The following is a 25903-nucleotide window of genomic DNA, read 5'->3' on the forward strand; positions in this document are numbered from 1 at the left end:
GGTATGTCTTGTGTTGCTTGTCCCGACGCTCTAAATTCTCCAGTATATCTCAAGTGGAGGTTGGGGGCGTCACAAACCAAGATCTGAATAAAGAGATGTAATGTCCATTTGTTTAATATGTTATGTATACACCCTATACCATGGACAATTAATGAGGCGTGAATGATGGTTGTTTTTATATAATGTTATGTTTTCAGTTATTCTGGTACAAAATTTTACAATTCACAATTCAGCTGCAATTATTACATAAACATATTATAGGTTGCATTGCATATTATTTGTCACGAACGAGGATATGTGACTGTGTTGCATATCCTGATGCTCCAAGTTTTCGTAACATCACAAGTGGAGATTGGGGTGTCACAGTCAATACCATGAGTGGCTCATTAATGGTGCACCTAAAGATAACCATTTCGTTTTAACAGATAACCGAAGCTCATTGAAGGCCAACGGGCGGGATCATGAACGTTGATATCGCCACCTCTTGCACACTAGGTGCAATTGTGTGTTATGACAATATGAGATGATGGATGTAATTTCACGTGATGAATGATAAATGATGATACACATTTATTTTTGCATGATTATTGAAAGGAAAGAACTAAGTTAGTATAGGCTTATTGTGTGACTTATTGCTTTCGGGGTATTCAACTTATTTTTGATGTATTAACCATCACAGGTAATTATCAATGAGGATGTAACTGTATGAAAGACTTGGTTTTGGGGAAGAGGCGGAGTTATGGATGTTTTAATTTATTTTTATAATTATTAATAAGTGATTTTATTAGCATAAAATTTGAAGAAATTTCTAATAAGTGCTACCTTGACTCTTTTAACTTTTAATAAAGTATGTTTTATGTTAGTTTTATGGAGTCTTTTATACCTAGCGATGGAGTCTTTTGTACCTAGCGCGGAAGTAAACTTTAAAAGGTTAGTAGAATCTAGAGGGAGGGGGTGTTACTAATTAAGACTTTATCACAAGTAGCTATAGTTAAGTGATTAAACATAGACGGAAGCAGCTTCGGGAATCCGGGCGCTTCAGGGGCAGGAGGTGTTTTACGGGATGCTTCCGGAAATATGGTTCTGGCTTTTTCGAAACTCTTGGTGCGGGTACAAATACTAGTGCTGAGTTGTAGGCAATGGTTTTTGGGTTACGATTTTGTTGAGAGATGGGTTTTCAAGGCATAGATGTGGAGTCAGATTCGCAAGTGTGTATGTGATGGGTTCACTGGCAGTGATGTAACGTGTGGTATTTAGAAGACTTTTAGAAGGAATTATTGGAGGTCGTTCATAGTAGGGATGTTAATGTGCAACATATTTTTAGAGAAGGAAATGCTCCGGCAAATTATTTGGCAAAGTTAGGAGCAAGTGGAGTGTCATGTGTGTGGAATTCTTTAAATCAAGCACCTATGATTTTTAGAGGGTTGATCCGTATGGATAAATTAGCTTTACCTTATTTAAAGTATAGTTAAATGTTATTTATTTTGGATATGTTAGTGTTCTTTTTTGTTTTAAGGTTGGTCATGAGGTTTTATGTTATTAGTGGAAAAGTTATTAAATGGGAATGATGTGACCAAGGTATTCCTCCGCCAGAAGAGAGGGCTTATGAATAAACCTGGGGAAAAATCACTCTTAAACATGTGGCTTGGACTCTTATTATTTTTTTTTTTTTGGGTTGAAAAAAAAAGTGATTCATATTCTCTTATTCATCGTGTTCCATCATGACTATGAGATATGTAAAATAGATCGAGGCAACGCATTTTATTATCTTAATGAGAACATCTACATTAGTTTTAAGATTTTATACTTTGCATGTAAATAAATTTTGAAAAGTTAGTTGGATCGCTAAAGAAAGCTGCGAGGGCAAGGGATTATTGATTGAGGTAGATAGTCCTTCTGACGAATATTTGGAGTTCGTGATTATAAGCCTAACGGTGAGCCAAAGAGAAGTTAGTCCAAGGGAAATATATCTTCATTTATAGTTACGGCAAACTATGTAATAATGTAGTTCGTATGCATCATGATATGAAAAGTAAGAGGCAAATTAAGAAAAAAGCTTATTATAAGAGATGCAAGATATGAATGCAGTTGTGGGTGGATATACAACCCACGAACGTAATCGTGATTCACCATAGTTATATTAGGAAAATTCTATACACCATACTACCATCTTATTTTCATTCCACTAAATATGATGTGACACATTTATCAACATTAAATGATCATTTATTACATGATTCTTTATCATTTAATGATAATAAATGTGTCACATACCACTTAGTATGATCAAAATAGGATGTGAGTGTGATATATAACATTACCCATTATATTATAATAAGTTAAGCATAACCACAATGGAATCGCAGAGTTAAAGAAAGGAAAATTATTTTTAATGGATTACGCATAGTACATGTTATGTGCTTATATTTGTATAGGTATGAACTTTTTCAAGAAAACCATGTTAATTATGTATACTATATAATGTATCACTTATTTGAGTATTCAACTCATTTTGATTGATCAAGCAAATAACTAGTATGGATCATGTGTCAAGGAATGTTCAGATTTAGATAATAAGTGTTTTTAGACAAACAAATCAGTTTTAAATTTTCTTGCTTTGAGACTATTTTTTTATGTTATGTTTTGGAAAATTTATTTTTCGATAATTACAAATAATTTTATGTTGTGGTGTAGAGATGATAAAGAGAATAACTCAATTAATTTGACAAGAAGAAAAATAAAAAATAAATCAATAATAGTGTGCGATATAGGCAGCTGATTAGGACTCTTGAGAGAACTGGGTGCTGTGTGACTATGGTCATGCGAGTGGAGATTGCGGTCATATAAATTGAAGCCCAAACATCAGCTTATTCCCTCAATTCAATAGACTGATTTAAATCTACCCGAAAACATTGGTTTTCTTGCCCTATTTTGGGTCTGAAACACATTTAAATTTAATCCTCCATCAATAAATGACAAGGGAAATGCATAACAGCCTAGTTATTTTACCAAATTATTCTACTCATGCTTCTTTCCATCGAGCTTTCCCTTAGGGATCTTGCTAAGGACACCAGCATCCAACTTCCGATAGTTACATCGAATTTGTTCGATGACCTGGTACACAAAGCTGTCAACTTGATCTTCATACCTCTCATATAATACTGGCAGTGTGTGAGCAGCGACAAAACCTAAAGAAATTAAAAACTGTCAGATGATAAGTACCTCTTATATAAATGAATAATACTAGATATAGTTATGAATTATACAACTGCCATGCGCTCCTTTTGAAAAAAAGTGCGATTCATTATTAAAAAACTAATTTTTCTATATAAGTCTCATTTCACTTTTCTCAAAAGGAGTGCGCAACTCTTGCACATTCTATAACTGTAAACATCATTTCTCTATAAAAATTAATTTGTCCAAAAGGCTTTCAAGTTCCATGTATGTTTCTCACACGAACACGGTACATCTTCAATGATAAACAAAAGAATGAGCCAGGAAGAATAAAGGGACATCCCACAATCTTTTTATGGTTTGGTTGCGTTTGTTTCTCTGAAAAGCGATATCCATGTCCTCATAGAAGAAAATGTTTAGATATTGATCCTTACTGGCCCCTGAAATACACTGTTATGATACACGGAATAGACTCAATTTCATTCCTCATGGGGAAATATCGGTCTCAGCCATCCCATATCTATCAAAATCATTGATGCTTCATTCCAAGCAAATGAATAATATTCTCTGATTCCCGGAAAAATAGTTATAAATATATATATATATATATATATATATATATAATATAGGTAGATTCCCAGCAAAATAGTGTTGCCCATAGACCCAGAATAGTAGACATTCCTACGGGATAATAAATTTTTCCAACTCCACAGGAGAAAACTAGATTTTATCTATATTTTAATTATGCTACATGCAATCATGGTTTCCAACTTTCATAATACTGGGAAAAAAGTTGTCCACAACGCTGAGGAGAAAGATGAACATGCTCACAGGGATCTCAGCTAAACTACATCCAAAATATTGAAACTCACAAGCCAGGGGTTAAATCAAAACACAGAATCAAAGCACAGACAGTATCGAAACAGAAAATGACAAAGTTAGTAGCAGACTCCACAATATAAAAGTACGAAACTCACCAACATACAGAACAGTCAGAAAATTGCACCAGCTCCCTACCACAGCAGCAAACCACAAGCCTACTATAACCTGTGAAGATTTCATGGAATTAAATTGCTATATCCAAAAGCAACAGGTAGGAGTCGTTGGGATACAAGATACTAAAAGATATCTTTGCTCCTAACATTAATGAGCCAGTGAAAAGCTTAGCCAATAGTATACTTCATATTTATCACCCTTATTGATGTATATCAGGCAACACAACATTTGAATATGACCTCTCAATAGACGTGTTTAAATTATCACATTGAAGAAACATCGTTAGTCCATGATAAGACTGCATTCATATTAAAGGGAGGGGGTGTTTGGAAAAGTTTCCAAAACTGTTTTTGTAAATGTAGCATCAAAAAGAATTTTGGGAAGTTCTGTTGAAAGGACTGGATAGTAAGAAAATTTGTTTGGTAAGTTTAGTTGAAAACTAAAATTAGAGGGTTGGTTTGAGGGGTGATATTATAGGGGATGGTTAGTCATTTCCTCTGGTTGAAGAATTGACATTCAGTAGGTCCCTTAATCCACAAACTTGGAAGCAACTTCAATGTCCAGCCTTGCCTCTATATGCCAAATGTCGTGAAGTAGTGGATGGGAGGGGTTGACGATCCTCCCCACCTCACACAATGGAGGAGGCCCTTAGTCTACGACTTTGGGGTGGAGGGGATACACCTCGCACAAAGGTGGGAAAGATCCCACCCTGTGCCCTATGACTTTGGGTGTCCTCACTTACCTGTGCAAGGTGTGTAAACAAGGAAATCATGCCCTTAGCCTCTCACTAAATAAATTTACTAAAACCCAAAATTTGGATGAAAAAGGCAAATAGAAGATGCACATTCCTATGTAACATCAAATAGACACGACCAATTCATATTGATGTAACGTGATCATACTTGACATTTCTTCTTCCACCGATAAGTTATTAAATAACCTTGTGTGGTACTTGCAAGGGCCTTAGCAGTATCTGCTGCTTTGTCCCACTCTCACTTCTGGTTACTTCCCAGGATAATAATTAATAAGATAGGATCAGAAAATAATGGCGTGCTTTGATCAAGGACCTATGAAATTAGGGAAAATTAGAATCTATCTATCTCTAGAATTATAATATATAAGATTGATTCTAATCAAACTAGAATTATTAGATTCTTTTTAGAGTATTAATTGTTATATTCTATAATTTATTCATTCGAATATAAAGAACCAAATGTTCCATTTTATAACTATAATTACTATACAATTATTCATTTAATGATAGCTTATTATCATTTATTATAAAATTGAATTATGAGGTTTTTTACTTTTTGAGTACCAACGATCAACAAGATCTCTATTCTCCCTCCAAATAAGAATACTATGGTATGGCTAGGGTTTTATGAAAAAAGAGAATCGAAAAATTGAAGTTACCACAAAGTTAAAACGAAAGATGTGTTTGTGGAATGGCAGATAATGGAGGATTAGAATTAGGACTAAAAGTGATTTGTAATATATTTTTCTGATATATCATTACAGCTAACATACCCCAAGAAATTGCTTAATGTTTCCTCCATATGCAACATCCTGAAGAAAACCCAAAGCTCGATTAACCTCAGCGCCCAGTGAGGTGGCAATGTTGACAAATATCTCTTTGGGTATAACAAGACGAGGGATTTTAGAATGTGACCTGCCACTATAGGGAATATGTCACCACAAACTAAAATGAAGCTCTGAACCAAAGGGCAAAGAAGCTTGTTTTAATTCTAGATCACCTGTTGAATAAGCCTGAAGCATTTGACCAAATGAACTGAGCAAGCATACCAAGAAGCAAAGCAAAAAATACAAGAGTTAGAAAATGGTAATTGAGCCATTCAAAGAGCACCCAGATAGCTGTTGCACCAGTTAAAACACTTGCTGAGATCTTCTTGTTCCTCCATAACAACACATCAGCAGCTACAACATTTAGAAAACTTTAGTGAGAATGGAAGTTGTACAAATTAGAGGACCATAAATAGAATAATCAGAGTAATCAGACATTTTCCTCCCCCCAAAAGATGGTGGACAGGCTTCTGACGTCCAAACAGCCGATTGAATTGAGAACTGGCAAAATTTGTGCTCTCTTTCCCAAAAAATGACACAGATTTCTGCTTTGAACCACCCTCAGCAAGTGTTTCCACAATCTGGTCCAAGATATTCTCAGTTATTTTCTCAGACATTGTTCCTATGCTTCAAGAATCAACAAAAGGTATTGTCAGGAGAGGACGGTAAATCACTCTGTAAGCTCACAACACTCTAGTACTTTTCACAAGTACAAATGCGCACAAGGCAAATTTAAAATATTTGGTTGGGTACACAGCAGTGGCACATATCAACATAATAGAATTCAACAAAAAGCTTTTGATATGAACATGTGGGAAATGGAATCCCTTGAACTCACAATCAATTTGAAAACTCACCCAAGAAAACCAAAATCAAGTCAATGGATGGAGAATCTAGACCCGATGAAAACTCGTTTCAAGAATCTAGATTATATTAAAATCTAGACACGTTGAAGAACCTGTCTCAAGAACCCAGATTACAATGAGGAACGCCACAAAGGTTGTGATTTACTTTTGATAAGTTCAAAAGTTCAATCAAGAACAAGATGAGTAAAACTCAACTCACAATGAATAAATTCATCAAATTTCATAAACTTTCCAAATAAGCCATTGGCCAAAATACAAGGTCTTATCGAAAACCCTAGTTCATAAGAAATGAGACATGTGGTTCAAGCATCCTCAAGCCCACTTATTATAAACTAATAAAATAAATCATTTAACCAATTTGAAAGCCTCCAATAACAATAGGCCCTATCTCTAAGTCCTCTCTTCCACAACTTGAATCAAGTGGATCAAAACTGGTTCTCCTTCTTTCAAGCCCATCTTGAGTGTTGGGCTCTTGCTAGCTTCATCCCAAGTGGATTGCACCAATCCTTGCTTTACTTCCTTGACCTTCTTGGCTCTTGATCTTGTAATTGGCACATCTGGAACTTGCAAAGGATCTTTAAGAGTAGACCCAGCTTGGTTCCCATCAGCTTTATCTTAAGGAATGGCATAGGCTACAAGGTCTTGTTGCTTTATGCAATAAGCCACATGGCAGATCATTAACTTGATACTGATGGTATTCCCTAATTCAAGACTACATATTGAACTTTCTGGAATTATAGAATTTAATGTGCATCTCTCCTAATGAAGCACAAATTAAATCAGGCACAATTTACACCAAGTGCCACAAATTTTCCAAATATAAAAGTAGGTATCTGATACCAAAAACAAAAAAGTACACACCAATCATGGATATTAGCTTCTCTCCCTACCAATCTTATTCAATCTTATGCTCCATATCTAATATTGCACAGCATGACATTGCATTTAGTAACGTAATCAATCATATTCATATAATCACTACACTAATACAATATGCAATTAATACATGCTTTCACACATCCCAAACAGTAGGGGTAGGCATATCTTTGCCTTTGTAAGCCTAAAATTATAACAAGTTGCTTGACTAAGGCATATATACATATGTTTTTTTATAAGTATAAATATTATATATATATATATATATATATATCAATAGGAGTAAAACCAAGTACACTGGACATATATAAGAAAACACATAGCCCATACTACAGAGCTATAATGACCCAAAAAGCCCGTGAAAATTAGAAATCTATCCAACCCCTTGTTTCCCGTAAGACTAATACTCCACCCGAGACTCCCTGTACGAGGAAGTCTTCATAATGCCCTCCCTTTAGTCTTCCCTCAACTTGAACTACCTCCCTTAGCATCATAGTTGATTGCCAAATCTTTCCCTGCTTTTCTTAAAACTTGATTTAGTTTCAAGTGAGTGGACTGCCTCAATCGCAGTGAATAGTGCTTTAAATTGGTCTTCACATCCTCCATATGAAAACCCCATAATATGCTGAATCTCGTTAACTTTATGCAAAACTTAATCCAATGGTGAACCCGCTATATTGTTTATCGGAGGAAGAGACACTAGAGGAACAACATTATCCCCAAACACAGTTCCCAACTGCACTCCCTACCCTAGACATTCCTCCTCACAAGGCACCTATGACAAACCCATAATTTACTCCCCACCATATCCTGCATTCAAATCCTGAACCTCCTCAACAGCTATACAGTTGTTGTCATTGTTGTTGTGGTTCCATCACCTCCGACATAGGTGTCGTCGTTCCATCGACGATGACATTGCTTGTAGGTGCTCCACCCCCCGATGATCTTTTATGTGCCACTTTGTCAGACCCTATTGCTCCCTCAGGAGGCATAGAACAGGTAGAGGAAGCACTACCTTCTGTTACGCCATTTTCATCTTCTGAAAGAGGCTCATCTGCTTCTTCCAAAGTACTCAAAACCCTGGAAGGACCCCTATATGGTTTTAACGTATTTTATGAAAGACTTATATTAACCGTCATTACAGATGTGACTACCATTACAAAATGCTATGTTTAATTAGGACATTGAAAACCTTTTACTAGGAAGATGAATAGTCTAAGGTCCTGTTTGGATGTTGAACTGAGTTGAGTTGAGATGAGTTGAGTTCTTTATGAATAGTAGTGAGTTGAGATGATGGAGTGAGTTTTGTGGAGCCCACCTAAGATGAGTTTAGATATATTAAAGGGAAGTTGAAAAAGGTTGCGGTGTAAAGAGGTGTTGAGTTGAAAAAGGTTGTGGGTCCCAACGTGTAAAAAGATTTTGAGGTGAGACGAGTTTAGATTTGAGGATTAGGTGTTTTGATGTTAGACTCAGCTTAAAATTAAACTTAATTGAGTTTATCTCAGTTCAGTCCAAATTCCAAACGGGGCCTAAAACTCCTTAAGAAAGAGACAGTGCTCAAAAACTTAAAGTATCATCCAATATCTACCAAAATTTTCCAATACATAAACCAAGCTACAAGCTTCAGAAACAAACTCATATGGTTATCAAATAGATCCTAATAAATTTAAGAACTGAAGGGACCCAAACAACAATTTCTATGAAGTCTGAAATCATCAATAAAGCCCTAGAGTACTGAAAAAATACAACCACCACAAAGAAACACACAAATTATAGTCACATGAATATGCCAACACACTCATCTTACATTAACAAATATAAATAAAACAAATACCAATAATCCAATACTTGTAAGCTGTCTATCTTAGGATCAGACTGAATGACCTCTTTGTGGTTTATTTATCATAATTATCAAGCTTTGATGAAAAGTTTGGGCTTTTGTACAAATTTAACATTGGAAGAGAAAATCAGACCAACTAAGAACTCACAAATTTAACATTGGGCTCTTGTTGTAGTACTGAAATTATACAGTATCATAATGCTCCTATAACAAGTGTGATGATTGCTTTTTAGTATACCCATTTTGAAATGAAAGTTTAAAAATACAGAGTTGATACACCCCACAACATAGGAAATTTGACTAGGTATTTTTGGACATAGTGTTTCTTGACACATCCGACTCAACAATAAGGCCTGGTGATTCCAATTACCAAAACTACCACTATTCAGCCACACAGTTACATTGACAACTTAACCAGAAAACTAATAAAATACATCTCATAGAAGTACATCCAGTCGAAAACACTTCTGAAGATTGCACGCCAGTAAAAGTTTCACACTTCCAAAACCACTACTGTAAGACCACACCAATTACATTTCAAATCTTATAATCAAATTCAAGAGCTTTGACTAGAAAGCAGCCACCAAGATTTAATGTATAAAAAATATAAGTTAAAGTAGCCATGGAGCAACATCTAAAAGCTTAAAATGGAAGACAAAGAACAAGAAAATACAAATACCAAGATGCACTTCGGACCTCTAATCTTGAGCACGACTATATGAGTGAACCCTCCAGGAGACTGAATTTAACGGGACCGACAACATGAAATACAAGATAGTAATAGTAAAAACTATTACAGAAATGAGAGATTTAAAATAAACTCACAAATGAAGCATTCAAAACCGTACAAGTTGAATGTAAAAAAAGCATAACAAAATTCTACTTAGCCTTTGATTGAGCCCCAATATAACAATAAACTTACAAATTTCGATTGCCCGTAACCTGATATTGACAAATAATCCAGAATCAACAGTAATAACACCAATACACCTCAAAAAACCATATCGACCCAAGATCAGTTTGAACCCGCTCATAGAACACAAAGAATCAAACATTCAGAGATAAAACATTGCAACCACGTAAAAGAAACAAAAATAAATGAAAATGAAAGTACTAAACGCTGAGAGCACAAACCAGAGCCAAAAGATGGGTCTTTCAAGGAGATTAGAGTTGAGATAATGGGTTTCGCTTCTTTGTTATGACAGTGGGGGTTTTGGGCACAATAGCAGATAAGCAGGAGCTGCGAGCAGTACACTGGCAAAAGTACCGTGAGAGAACCAATGTCAATTATTATTTGTCTGCACGTGGCTAACCCATTCTGACTCGGGCTGACCTGACCGGATTAACCAATACTTATACAATAAGGATAAGGAAAATGCTAGAGCGCCCGCTGGGATTCCATTGGAGCTCTAGTGTATTTTTTTATGAGTATTTTTTAATTCTTTTTTCGATGTAGATGTTTTTAATGATTTTAAATATTTTTAAAAAATAAAAAAATTTATAATATTATTAAATAATACTTGCTTAATCACGAAGTAAAATATAAAATATTTTTATATGATTTTTTATTTTACTTCGTGACTAAGGAAGTATTTTTTAATAATTTTTTTTTTACTTCTTGATTAAGAAAGTGTTTTTAATAATGTTCTAAATTTATTTTATTTTTTAAAAAATATTAAAAAATATTAAAAAAAATTATATAAAAAACAACTTAAAAAAAAAACACATACAAAAATACACTATAACCCCAGCGGGAGCCCCCAGCGGGGGCTGTAGCACGATCCTAAGGATAAACGGCTACGAGGAATTCGAATATTTATGGAAAATGTCAGGGATTTTATTTTTTTATTATCTATTTATTATTATTTTTATATTTTTTTTAATTTTTAATTTTATTTAATAGTTAAGGAATTGATTATTAATAAAATTATATTTTTTTAATTTTTTCTTAATGATTAAAGATGTTAAAAAAATATTTTAAAAAATGAGAGAAAAATAAAAAAAAATCAAATATATTATAAGTAGTAAATATGTAGTAACTCTATCACTACTCATATATAAAAGTTACATTTTTTTTTATTTTTTATTGAAAATCTAGAGGTTTTTCTAATTGTCGAAAAAAAGTAAATATTTTTCCTTAAATTTTGTGAGTTGCATACAGAAAATAACATTTATTTGAAAAAATTTCTTTCAAGATTGTTTTTTTAAAAGTAGATAGATAAATTCGAAAAATAAGTTGGATGAAATTTTTATAAGTATTTATTTTTTTGGGGATTTCATGTCAATAAACTTGTTTTTGTATTTTGTTATGGATGATGCTAGTGACCGCCCTGCATGTACTGTTGGATGTACCGTTAGTATAAATTTATATTTTTTTTTTCACCATTTTCTTTTAAGTTTTCTTTTTAACTTTCTTAATTATTAAAAGAAGTTTTAAAAAAAACACAATTTTACTAATAATCGTTTCCTTAATTACTAAGTAAAAAACATTAAATTATTCGAGTGATAACTTTGAGCTGTAACATTACAGGGGCTAAGTAGCGTTTTCCTTTTATTTTTAATCTCTAACTTAGAAAAATACTAGCTTAGAATTGAACTGATTCTTCATAGAGGCAAAGTGCTCGTCAATGAGGTGAGCACTACAAGAGTAAAGTGTTGGCATCCCAAGTGAGCATCATGGGAGTTAAAGTACTTAGAACCTTAGTGAGAGCAATAGGGAAATGGAAAGTGCTCGTATCCTAAGCCCCAAACGAGCACCACATGGGATAGATTGTTTGTACCCCAAGCGAGACTACGAGAGTTAAAGTGCTCGCCACCTAGCAAACACCGCAAGGGACAAAGTGCTTGTATCCTAGGTGAGTAGCTTAGAAGAAAAAGTGTTTGTACCCTAGGTGAGCACCTCGGGAGACAAAGTGCTTGTACCCCAGGCGAGGACGACGAGAAGTACTTGCACCCCAAACAATCCCACAGGAGGCAAGGTGCTCGAACATAGGCAAACATCTTGGGAGCAAACGTGCTTGACACATAGGCGAGCACCATGGGTTGAGATGCACGACAATGTCGTGGTCCATCCTTGGGTCGATCTGGACTCATGTCGAATGCTTGGCCCTTCTTTGGGTAGATGCGGACCCTCGACAGCATCGTGGATCTATCTGTGGGTCGATATTGATAGACGACATTATTGCTACTATGGATCTCTGTATCAGTTAGATCACAGATTTGAGGTTTTTGGGGTATGGATGTTTTCATGCAAATATGGTCATGTGATCTTGAGTTTAATGTTTGGATCTACTTTAGGCATGTTTTTAAACAATGTGATGTTGTTGGTTTGTGATTTTCGTTATGGTATGTTTCAGATAAAGTGGTTTGATCAAAACCAAACTTTGAGAAAATATGTTTTTGGTGAAGTCTAGAAGTTGAGTGCTTTCTAGATGAATTTTGTGACTTTTGGTGATTTTTACTTGATGATTCAAAGATGATATTTCTTATGAGTATGTTAGGAATATATTAGAAGTTATTTTTGAACTTTTTAGAGTTCTTGGAGACGTTTTAAAATGAGACAAAACTTTGAGAATCAATGGTTATGTTTTAGTTACAAAGTTTGAAACTTCTTGTTAAAAAGATTTGTGTTTTTATGAAGTGGATTTTGTTTGTTGTTTTAGTATTCGTTTCAAGCATAGGATGTGATTATCTATGTTGCAGTATTTTGGTTTTAAGCATAAGGAATGAGATGGATAGAATTTCAACAAAAATCAAAGTGTTTTGCCCTTGAAGGTTTTGGCCTTAGTGTATTTGCAATGGTTGTGATTTATTTAAAATTTTTCTAATTAGATATTTGGAATTATGATAAAATTTACATTCCTAATTAGGTGAGTTTTAGAGTCGGGATAAAAAAAATCATTAAGTTATGGGTAAAATAGTCATTTTCTCATATATAGAGGGTAAAATGGTAATTTTACTCTAAGATAGTATTGTATTTTTCATGTTTCTAAGTTATGAGCAATGAAGTCCAAGCATTTAGAAATCTTTACTTAAAGTTTATTGTGTTTCGTGCTTTCTCCGTAACGTGACAATCACTATAAATTAGTTTCTAACTTATTGTTAGATTATTATGTATGTATGATGAGTAAGGGAATAATTATTTATGTATTTATGTTATCATATATGTCATGTTATACCATGTCACTACATGTATGACTGTTACGCATATTATCACGAAATATTTGTTTGTTACACTATATATTCTATCACGTAATGTTATTTGTTACATGTTATGTCATGTTACATAATATTATTTGTTACATGTTATGCCATGTTACGTAATATTGTATGTTACATATTATGTCATGTTACGTTGTATTTTTCTGTTTCATGTTACGTCAAGTTATGCATCTCACGTATATGTCACGTTACTTTACATCAGGTCATTTATCCTGTCAATTCATGTCACGTCATGTCTCGTGTACAGTATGTGTATCTCGAGAACAGTTTTCCAGATCAAGTCATGTCTGTTATGTTTATCACAACCCTAAATGTTAGGATGTGGTAATATCATAGTGAAACTCCTTTGTTCAAACTGGAGTATTTTGATATGGTAATATCATAGTGAAACTCCTTTGTTCAAACTGGAGTGTCAAAATTAGTGTGAAAGTTTCTAGGTTGACAAGGCAAAGATCAACAAGTTTAGAATGGGACTTAATTAACTAGTCATCGGAGCGAAGTCATGCACTAACACCGATGGTGCCAACTATACTTTCAATTTCATTTTATAGGTATCCATGCTAGTGCAGATACCTGGCACAAGATACATACATTACATGCTCCACAGTAGGTGCGGATACTTGTGACCTGACACGTATGTTAATGCACTCACAACTGATACAGATACATGTGTTGTGATGTGGTAATTGGTAGGGATCCACGGCTCAAATAGACCTGTGTAGCATCCACATTTTACTTTTATTAATCATGCTTAATTATTAAACAATATTCCAAGTTCATATATTTCACATTCGTGCTCATGTTATTTAATGTTCAGTTTAGTTCAATTTCAGCCAGTTCACGTTCAGTTTTATGTCATGTTTAGCTCACGCCTGTTCAGTTCTTCACTTCTTTTTATGTTAGCTCAAGTCATGTCAATCCATATTCAGTTCATGTCATGTCAAGTTTAGTTTCAGTTCAGGTTTAGTTCAAGTCATGTCAGTACATGTCTGGTTAAATATCAAGTCACATCAAGCTTATTTGTGATCATGTATGCATCCATGCTTTTATTGTCATGCATGCATCTTTAACCCTTGTATGTTAAGTTATTTGTTAACTTGCTAAGAATTGTACTCAAATTTCACAGTGGTAGTTCCAACTACCATTCCCCCCGAAATGGTAGGTCATGCGTCAGGATCAAGAGACGTAGTAGATGATTGACTGAAGGCGGTAGACTAGACAGCTAGCCCATCGCTTCAATGCTCCATTTCATCGATATTATTATGGTATTCTTGACCGAGTTGCGCAAGCTACTCAATGAATTAGTCTAGTAGTAACCTTAGTTTTACATGTACTTAGAGAACTCTGTCTCCAGTACTATTTATGTTACAGACTTGTTGGAAAAATACTATAATATTTTGGATACCAGTTATCATGTGAATTACATTAAGTATGTTTATGTTTTTGGGATACATTACTTCTGATACTTAGTATTACTTAAAGAAAACAATTATCCGCTCCGAATATTGCATATTGTTAGTTGTATGTTTGGTGCATTGCATCTTTAGTTGTGATGGGCACCAACATGGACCTAGTCTTAAAAATCATTTGCAAGTTCCAGATGGGTCAATTATAAGGTCAATGACCAAGAAGATCAAGGAATCAATGCAAGGATGTGCAATCCACTTGCGACAAGTTTAGCAAGAGCCCAATATTCAAGATGGGCTTGGAGGATGAAGATCCCGTTTTGTTTCATTTGATAAGCTATGGAAGATGGCAACAACATGATTTAAATGCTTTGGGCACTTGAAACCTTTCAATTTGTTTAATTCATTTAAAGTACTTATTTTATTAGTTTAGAATAATTGAGTTTATTACGGGAAAGACTGAATGGGGCCTATATAAGGGCATGTTGGAAAATTTATTATTTTATTGAACTAGGGTTTCAAGAGGTTACTGTAGCGTTTGTAGCTGCGACACTGTTCATCCAGGGGCATTTTGGGTAAAAGGGGATTTATTTTAGTTAGGGTTTTAATTAGATTTTGGTTTAAATACTCTTTGTAGCCTCATTTTAATCAAGTTTATAAAATTTGATGAATTTATTCATTGTGAGTTGAGTTTTACTCCTCTTGTTCTTGATTGAACTTTTGAACTTATCAAAGGTAAATCACAACCTTTGTGGCGTTCCTCCTTGTAATCTAGGTTCTTGAGACGGGTTCTTCAACAGGTCTAGATTTTAATATAATCCAGGTTCTTGAAACAAGTTCTCTTTAGGTCTACATTCTCCATCCGCTAACTTGATTTTGGCTTTTTTGGAGAGTTTTCAAATTGATTGTGGGTTCCAGGGATTCCATTCCCACGGGTTCATATCAAGTTGTCATGAACAGGGATAGGTAACCTTGTGTTGCATGTCCGAACGCTTCAGATGTCCATCTGATCCCAAGCAGAAGAGCGTCACAACACTCGTGGACAAGCACAATCATGCAGCCAGTCCAAGTTATTTCGCCACCATTGTATGCCGGAGATAGCTTAGGCATCACAAAAACTTCTGGTAAGCCACCTCTCTTCAGCCTCACACCCCATCGATAAGCCATGTTGTCCTTCACTTTCTCCCTTCGTTTTTGTCTCTTCTCGGTTTAGTAGCGCCCAATAATTCCCCTCTCTCTCTCTCTCTCTCTCTCTCACACACACACACACACAGTGCTCTTCTGTCGGGCCCTCCACCGTCGACCTAGCCCAGCACCAAAGCCGCCGCATTCCTTCTCTCAGTGAGCCTCATATGCCCCTCTATCCTTAGTTTTCCATTGATAGATAAAGTTTTGTGAAGTGTTTTATAGTTGAGGATTTAATTATGTTTCTGCATAATTAAATCCTCATCTCATCTCATCTCATCTCATCATTACACATTTTTCAAATCCCCATACAAAATATAATAAACAATTCAACTTTTTAAAATTCCAATACACCTTTTTCAAATCCCAAAACAATAATAATATTAAAACTTAATATTTTAAACTTCAAAACAAAACATAAAATTCTCATCTCACCCCCCAAACCTACCCTAAGTCATGGCAAAATGGTTTTTGGACTCATATTTTCCCGTGGACTTTGGACTGACATGGGCCTTGTTTATATTTTGGGCTTGATTTTAACCATTATATTATTTTAAGTTGGACTTAGTTTTAATTGAATAAATGTGTTATCCTGAAACCTATATTTTTGTAACACACATTTTCTGTAGGCTAAGAGTGTCATGTAATTAGGATTTATTTCATAAAATGATTTGTCTAATAAAATATCTTCCAAAAATATTAAATGAATAAACTGAATAAAATTTGTATTATAAAAGCAAGTTTTGTTCTAGGAAGTTTGGAATTAAATCAACCGCTCCTTCTAATCCTGGTCTGCTTGCTCGTGTTCATCATCCTCACCTAGGTAGTTAAAAACATGAAATAAACTAAAATGAGTCGAAGACTCGGCAAGAAATCCATCACAACGTAAATATAAGAAATATAGGATTTTTCATAAAATGTTCATGCTGAAAGCTTAAATTCATGACTATTCATGTTGATGTTTATACTATGCATGACTGATTTATCTTACTGATTTAATTGATCTGACTCACTAACACATTTAACCCTATGTGCAAGGTTGTGCACCAGCCCCACGTCCCGCGGCCTCAAGGGGAGGAGCCACTGATAGTATTCTAGCATATTATGATGGACCACACTTGAGTTCATGACTTTCACATCCACACTGAAATTGCATTGGTATCATACATTGAATGATCAACAAATTAAACTGATATGATATTATCTTGCACTTGAATTTAAAATATCTTATGTGTCTTATGCGTCGTGAGATGCATGACATAATACTTACACAATTATAATTTCTGAATCTAAACATGACGTGGAATGACATGATCATATGTTATGTTAGATGACATGTTTGCCTAATCATGACATACGTGGTATGTAAAAAAGGCTATCAAGAATTGGTTTTAATAATAATTTTTCCAAGTTGAACTATGATGATTCTAATTTTTGATCAAATTACTTATCTGGAATCGCTAATTTCAAAATCTCACCTCGCAGACCATTATCTATACGAAATACCATATGTCACTAATTTCCTAAAAACGTATGATAATATTTCACTTAATTAAATAAAGACTATGCAGAGAACTTTAATAATTATTCTATTATATACCAAATTAATAAATACTAAAATGATTTAAATAGTAATAACATATCTTCACTTTCAAATTCTAACTTAATAGGAAACTATATTTTACCTAAACTTATCAATTAAAACATGAAGCTCATTTCATAAAATAGTCTGCATCATATTTATAGCGTTAAAATATAAAATTAAACTTTTATGATTTACTACAATAATTTAATTGTAAAAATTATACTTAATAATATAATCAAAATTCCATAAATATTTTGTTCCTCAGTGTAAGTAATAGACCCAACTAATACAAGCAGACTATAAGATAAGCTTAGGACTCTTTTGTTTTAACAATTCATCTTAACTCATTTTATTTTATCTAATCATTATAATTTTTTTAAATTCTTATATAAAATAAAATAAATAATTTAACTTTTTTTAAATTTTAAAATAAAAATAATATTAAAAAATATATTCTAATAATATTTTATTTTATTTTTTAATTTTGATTTAAATTTATTTTATTTTATCTTATCTGTAAAAATAAATGAGACTTTAAATGGGTATTATTTTCTAGAAAGGCAACAAGTTGTGATTTTATTTAATACTGGAAAAGCTGCATGTCTGACTTGAAGGTATTTTTGAAATAACAAAGAAACGTGCATGGGCTACATGGAAAGCTGAAACCAGATTAAAATTGTGATACACGGCAAAACTCAAAAAGGATGTTTTGAAATTAACCAGAAAGATATGACCACATATTGACCTACGGAATTTAAACGAACGCCAAAACTTCCTTTTAGAAAAAACTAAAGGTTGGAACGAACACATAGAGGCATGAAAGAGGGAGAAACCGTGATCTATTCACTGTGGAAGAAAGGAAGTGCGACGGGCCGGTGGCCTCAATGGAGTCAATAATGGAGAAATTTCTAGGCAACAGAGAGGATGTTTGCTTTGTTAGGCTAAGATATGGTACAGCAAAAGGGGAGATCGGTGAGGACTTACCTAAAAAAAATGGAGTACAGTGGTGGTGGCTACCGAGTGAAGATCGATGGCGGTAGAACACTGAGGGAGGCCTCTGTTTGTGGTGAAATACTGAGAGAAGATAATTAATTTCTATAATACTCAGTAAGAAACAAAGGAGCAGATAGAGAGGGTGAACGATCGTGGCTTACCTCAGAAAGGTCTTGCAAGTGGCTCTGAGTGGCTAAGCCGACAATAGCAGCAGCTTCTAGCAGGATAAAGTACGGAGGCAAATGGATGAATGTTGGTTCTAAGTAAGATGGATGACAGATCGGATTGTGGAAATAGTTGTGTTGTTGCTTGAGGCTTTTCTGTGATTGAAATTACAGACAGGGAATGGGTAAATAGATGGAAACTACCTTGTACGTGTTCAATTCAAAGTGTTTCAGAGAATTTGCAGGAGAAAGACCCGGTGATCACACTGAAAATAGAGGGATAACGAAGAGGGTGACGTGAAGTGAAGAGTGGTTTATTTGCAATGAATTTCAGTGTAGTTAAAATTGACTTAGGCACATTTTTCACATTTAGAGAGGATTTGGTAATTCTTTAGAGACCCGATCAGTAGTGTTTGCATCCGATAAAATTAATATAGATTTTGGGTTAAATATTTATAATAATATTCAATAAATAAAACCTCAAAATTAAAATATTAATAATAATAACTAAATGATTATATTTATTTTATATGTTCCAAATATATGTTTAGTATGTTACAATTTTACATAAAGTATTTATGGGATTGATCTATATTATTAAATATTAATTTCTAAAATTAGATTTCAATAGTAATTAAGAAATATTTTAATTTTAATTTGAACGCTTTGAATCTAGTTGAAACTATTTTATGAAATGAAATTTCATTGTTTATTTTAATAGATTTTGATATAATTATATTATTAAAGCTGTAAATTTAAAATAAAGAAATATGTTAAGAATATTTAAACAATAGTAGTATTTAATAGATTTGTTGTATAACTGAATAATTATGTTAATCATAAAAAAATTTAAAACTATTTTATGAATTAAGATTTTTGTGACTTCTTTTAACATATTGTATAAAGCCTAATAACTTTACTAAGTTAAAATTTCAAAGTGAAGATATGTTAAAGAATAATTATATGATATTAATATATCATAGAATAATTATTAAATTATGCTTCATAGTATTTCTTAAATAAGGAGGATATTACGATATGTCTTTCTAAGTAAATTTAGTAAAGTATGATATTTCGTATAGGTAACAACCTACAAGGCGACATTTAGGAATTAACGCTATGAGATAAGTAGTTTGATCATAAGTTAGATTTAACACATGTTAGTTAGTTTAGATAGATTATTATTAAACCTCGTTCTTTGATAGTCACTTTTTATGTACTACGTATGTCATATATTATGCAAGTATGTCATTCATCATAGTCTAGGATCATGTTATTTTCGAATCAAGTTTAATTCAACATTTATAATTATGTACGTATTATGTAGGTCATGCATTTCACGTTACATAAGACACGTAAGTTTTCTTAAGTCAGTCAAAACTGTGTTTGGTCAGCACACAAATTCCTTATTATAAAGTTCCAATAGAAGATGTAGGAGATTAGTAACAAGAGGGCCAACTTGTTCATGAAAACCAAGGCTTGGTAAAATCTTAAAAAATAAAAATTGCATCTAGGTAACACTATATTTACCTCATTTCTAATCCATAAAAATAGATTGAATCAGCTCCTACTTCATTTTTGGTCTAGTTTTATAGCCTAAATATCCAAACAACAATTATTGGAGTTCACAAAAGACCAAAAACAACAAAGAACAACAATATATAGATTCCAACAATTCACAAAGTTTTATAAACTAAACAAGAGAATTATTCACACGAATTTCAGCCAAATTTCACCCAAGAACAAGAAATGCAAGAGAAAGAGGGAGAGAGCACAAAACCTGTGAGTAGGAGAGCAAAAAGCTTCCGAATCAAATCTCGAAGAGCAAATCCTAGTAGTCTAGATTCTCGCATCGAGCAAATCTCGAAATGAAATTTACTAAGCTATTTATAAAAATACCTCCAAATGGATGGCTAAAGAAATAATGGAGCTTACTGAAATGGAGACCAAGTGGAGGAGGTGGCGGAACTGCGTGAGAGAGAGATCAGGATGATGTGAGAGAGAGAAAGACTTGCCGGCTGGCGAGGTGGCGACAATTGGGAGCAGGTGGACAGCATGAGGAGGGGCGGCTGAAAATTCACAGTGAAGAGCGAGGTAGAGTATTGGGGTCGAGGGAGAAAAGATTAATAAAACGTTAGAATTGCTTTTATCCATCCAAAATATTTGCAATTTGCCGCAAAAAGTAGAGTTAAGTGCCAACTTCCTCTTCACTGGAAATGAAACGACGCCAATGCTCGAAATTAGCATTTTGCATCCAATATTACAGGTGCCACAAAAAAATTGGCCGCAAAAAGTGGGATTAGTAAGTGGGATAAACTGACCGACGTTTTAGGAAGACCCAGTTTCCCAGGATTAGTAAGCTATTGTCAAAGATTTGCAGAGGGGTTATTTGAGCTCTTCAACCCATCAACCACTCTGATGAAAAATAACATATATTTTGTATGGTCAAACTATTACGAGAAGAAAAGAGATTTGCACAGGGCTTCCGAAAGCTGAAACAAGGATTGATCACCTCACCAATCCTCAACTTACTTGCAAAGTTAATAAAATCTTTGGTATATGGTAATTAAGGTGGTGCATCCAAAAGAGGGGTATGATGTATAATCATGCAAATGGTAAGGTGTTGGCATACACTTCACTCCAATTGAAAGAATACGAGAAGCATTACTCCTTTCACGACTTGGGGGTGATAGCGGCAGTGTTTGCTTTAGATTTTTGAGACATTATTTGTATGAATAATACACACACATGAATAAGAATCAGAAATACGTATTCGACCGCAGTCGCTTCCGGAAAAAAAGGGTATCTGTTGTAGTGTGTAACTAAGTAGACCTAATCATACAGCTTTCAATACTAGCTAGAGAAAGGCCAATGTAGTGGTGAATGCCTTCAAGTGACAGTCAATGAAATTCTGGTTTTGGGCTAGATAAAGAATACAAATAAAGTGTAACATGCTCAATAAGGGAAATAAAAGAATGCTCAAGTTGAAATGGTTTGTTTGCTTGGTTACAAGGTTCTTTAAATCAAGTTTGCTTGGTTTCAAGGTTTCTTGATTAAGGCGCATTTTGCTTGACACGAAAAGGAGTAAAAAAAAAAAAAATCATTACATAAGAACTACTAGGTCGATAAAGAGATCGAGATATAAATTTATTTTATAAACTGTTAGTATTGCTTGAGTATGTACGTCAGATTTATTTTATAATGACATATTTTTAGAATCTAATAGTAACATATCATATGTCGATAATTTTAATAAATGATATGATTACATTGTAACTTGCAAATATAAAAACTCGATTAAATATACTTTAATTAAATTTGAGAATACTAATTTTGAGGAATTCGACGAGTTTGCAACGCATGGAAAATATCAATCCACAATTAAGAGCTAGGTGCAAGTACAACAACAATTGGGGTTGTAGTAGTTACAAATCGACCGCATCAATGGGAAAAAGACTCCTTCAAAGTTTTATTAAAAAAAAATTATATTTATTATTTCCTACATCGTATATTATAATATATAATTTATTATTTTTGTTCTTGTATTTAAATATATATATATATTGATATGTATATATATATTTAAATAAAACAATAAAAATAATAAATTACATATTAATATATATTATAAAGATGATAAATATCATTTCTTTTCATCAGAGCACGAGGGCTTCAAACGAGAAGAATAATGACACCAAAAATGATTTATGCAATATTTATTACAGTACCAATATTACAAATATTAAAAAGATCACACTACTTATATTTATAACTCATTTAAGATCGGACCACGATCCCAATAGTACTACCAGTAATCCTCAGATATGTACGTACTGTTCAGATGTCAGAAAACTTCTGACTCCACAGATGTTAAAGGTAAATAATAATTATAATTGTGAATATATAAATATTGTAAAATTATTTTACAAAAATAAATAAATAGGATATTTATATATAAATGAGTTAATTTTTTAATAATAAATTTTATTTTTTAAAAATAATTATTTAATATTTTAAAATAATTATATAATATTTATATAATTATCCAAAATGAGTTTGACGTGGAAGTTGAAATGAGAGTAAAATGGATATATATCCACGTGGCATGAACCAATCAGAGCCTCTAAAACCTTATCCCACATCAAAAATCCAATCTTCTCGTCATCCACTTTTCCCAATCCCAGCATCCAAAACCAGACATTCTGGTTCACACATCACCAAAATAACATCTAAAGCCACAATCCATTGATTCCATTCCACACAAAGTACCCCTACATACATACCATCAAGTTAATTATCAAGAGTAGTTTGTGTGAAGAGTGAGTGACTGAGGAGAAAAATGGCCTCCACTGCATGTTTCCTGCACCACCATGCCCTCACCACTCCCACTAGATCATCATCATCCTCATCACAGCGCCACGTGCCAAGCTTCAAGCCCACCCAGCTAGTCTGCCGGGCACAGAAGCAGGAGGTCCATGGAGACGATACCAACGCTGTCTCTCGCCGCTTGGCTCTCACAGTCCTAATTGGTGCTGCTTCCATAGGATCCAAGGTTTCCCCTGCCGATGCAGCCTACGGTGAAGCTGGTACTTTGCTTTCTTTTAGTCTTTGCACTGCCTTTGTCAAATTGGCTCATGCTTTGCCGAAAGGATTTTACTTAAGAATATAATAAAAGTTTTTCGATCGTTTAATACTGGAGGGAGACGATGAAATGATGGTAAATAAAAAGATGGTGATTACCAGTCGGGGGGCTGGCATTTTATTATTGGATAGTGCTACGGTACTGATGCATGTGACTGATCCATCGGACAAATATCACATTTTTCTTTTTTCTTTTAATATTAAAAAAGACAAGACATAAATGCTGTATCGGTAGATGTATCGGTTTCATCAGTATTTTCCTTTATTATTTTGTTATCTGTGTGAGTTAAATGTCTCGTAGTTATGGAGTTCTTCTAAAAATGTACATGGTATGTGGAATAGGAAAATGATTACTACTGTTTTAAGATGTACAAGGCCGCCTTTTCTCTTAAAAAAATTTGTCAAATTTGAGATTTACATAAAAAAAATAAATATTTTTTTTTAATAGTGAGCTTACTTATTTATTTATTTTATAAGTTCATTTAAATCAGTCAATCCGAATCGTGAATAGGTGATATTTTTCTCGTGATCGCTTGAAATTTAACCTTTTTCCTATCAGAAAAGCTATTTTGTCGCTCCAATGGTACCGTTCAAATGTACCACTTGATGAATTTTTTTATTTAGTAATTAAGAAAGTGATTTTAAATATATTGGTATATTTTTTTAAAATTTTTAAAAAATATTTAAATATATTAAAAAAATATAAATAAAAAAATATAAAAAAAAAAATTGTAAAAATAACTGATAGTAAGACTGAGCGGTGCTACTCAAGCGGTAAGACTGAGCGGCAGAGTAGCACTGCTCTTTTCCTATTTTAGGGTAGTATTCACATCGCTGGTATCGAATCGAATAATTAGCAAGCCGGTTCATTCTAGGGACAGAGTCATAGAGTCTTAAGTCGTGAAATTAAGGTTGTTAAAAAGGAAGTCATCCATTTTAGAAGCATGAAAAACTCGGTAGATGTAGAGATAATTGTCTTCAACAATTAAAGTTGTGGTTAACTGCAGCCAATGTATTCGGAAAGCCAAAGTCCAACACAGATTTCTTGCCATACAATGGAAATGGGTTCAAGCTATCCATCCCCGCAAAGTGGAACCCCAGCAAAGAGGTAGAATACCCAGGACAGGTGCTTAGATACGAGGATAACTTCGATTCCAACAGCAACATCGGTGTTATGGTCACTCCAACAGACAAGAAAACCATCACAGACTTTGGTACACCCGAAGAGTTTCTCTCCAAGGTACAGTACTTCCTTTGAAATGGTCATTTTTCAATTCTATTTTAAATCGAGAGCATTGACAAATAAATTTTGATCTGGGCTCGTTGTAGGTGGATTACTTGCTAGGGAAACAAGCCTATTCTGGAAAAACTTCCTCGGAGGTACAATCATGACAGCTTATTATATTAACTTGGAGCTAGCCTTCTACTAATCTAACTTTTTTTTGCTTCTAATGTGAATTGTTGGAAATTGTCAGGGTGGTTTTGACAATGATGCAGTGGCAACGGCAAACATATTGGAGAGTGCAACTCCCGTGATCGGAGGACAACAATATTACTTCTTGTCTGTGTTGACAAGGACTGCTGATGGGGATGAAGGTGGGAAGCACCAACTCATTACTGCTGCTGTTAAAGATGGTAAGCTTTACATTTGCAAGGCACAAGCTGGAGACAAGAGGTGGTTTAAGGGAGCAAGAAAGTTTGTGGAAAGCGCTGCTAGTTCTTTCAGTGTTGCCTAAGAACTAAAGAGATACCGGACTGTATATGCGAATCACGTTAAGATTATGATGTTTATTTTAAGTTGTCTATCACTTTTTTTTCCCAAATAATCAGTGCTGCTTAATTGTTTGAGCTAATTGGTCGGAGCAGACATGCTGGGAGGAATCTCGAAATTTATCTTTCAAAGGCCTATTAATATTATTATAATAATTAAATATTTGACTCACGTATTTTGCAATATAAATAACATAACAAATGCTACAAGTATTTTTCAATTTACAAAAATATTATCACTATATTTATGAATACAGAGAGAAAACAAATGAAAGTAGGGAAGAATGATGACGCGAATTCAAGGGAAAATGAAAAAAAAAAAAATACAGAATAGAAAAGATTAGAATATGAAAACAATAAAAGTAACTCGAATAGTAAAATGTTAAAGGGAAAACCTTCAAACTCGATGTGGTGTGAAGGTGAAGTTTACACCTCCAATGGGAGGCGAACCCGTCATCCTCCCATGATGTTTACCGTAGACCCAAATACAACAAATAATGTCCCGCTTAACCTCAATTCTTTCCTCCTCCTAGCTCACTGCTCTAACTCCGTGGCTCCTCATCCATTTCTCTGTCACTCTATCGATCTTTGTCGTTGTGCAAGGT

General features: G+C 33.9%; 2 protein-coding genes across 4 annotated transcripts; one reads left to right on the forward strand and one right to left on the reverse strand.

Annotated features, from left to right (window-relative positions):
* Positions 1-2779: 2779 nt before the first annotated feature.
* Positions 2780-10645, reverse strand: LOC109000425 (reticulon-like protein B8). 3 transcript variants are annotated; one of them, XM_018977290.2, is made up of 6 exons: positions 10468-10645; positions 6188-6373; positions 5925-6105; positions 5698-5845; positions 4152-4221; positions 2780-3188 (listed from the first exon to the last, which is right to left on the reverse strand). In XM_018977290.2, exons 2-6 carry the CDS (start codon positions 6366-6368, stop codon positions 3019-3021), a joined length of 750 nt encoding a protein of 249 aa, XP_018832835.1. In that variant the 5' UTR covers positions 6369-6373; positions 10468-10645; the 3' UTR covers positions 2780-3018. The 3 variants fall into 3 exon arrangements, with proteins under 3 accessions (XP_018832835.1, XP_018832836.1, XP_018832834.1); XM_018977291.2 differs by having other exon boundaries at positions 5698-5839; positions 6188-6378; positions 10468-10644; XM_018977289.2 differs by having other exon boundaries at positions 6188-6378; positions 10468-10644.
* Positions 10646-23008: 12363 nt separating this feature from the next.
* LOC109000426 (oxygen-evolving enhancer protein 2, chloroplastic) lies at positions 23009-25381 on the forward strand. The gene is made up of 4 exons (XM_018977293.2): positions 23009-23473; positions 24536-24768; positions 24858-24908; positions 25004-25381. Exons 1-4 carry the CDS (start codon positions 23227-23229, stop codon positions 25262-25264), a joined length of 792 nt encoding a protein of 263 aa, XP_018832838.1. The 5' UTR covers positions 23009-23226; the 3' UTR covers positions 25265-25381.
* The last annotated feature ends 522 nt before the right edge of the window (positions 25382-25903 follow it).

This window comes from Juglans regia, chromosome 15 (assembly GCF_001411555.2).
Source record: "Juglans regia cultivar Chandler chromosome 15, Walnut 2.0, whole genome shotgun sequence".
Taxonomy (NCBI): domain Eukaryota; kingdom Viridiplantae; phylum Streptophyta; class Magnoliopsida; order Fagales; family Juglandaceae; genus Juglans; species Juglans regia.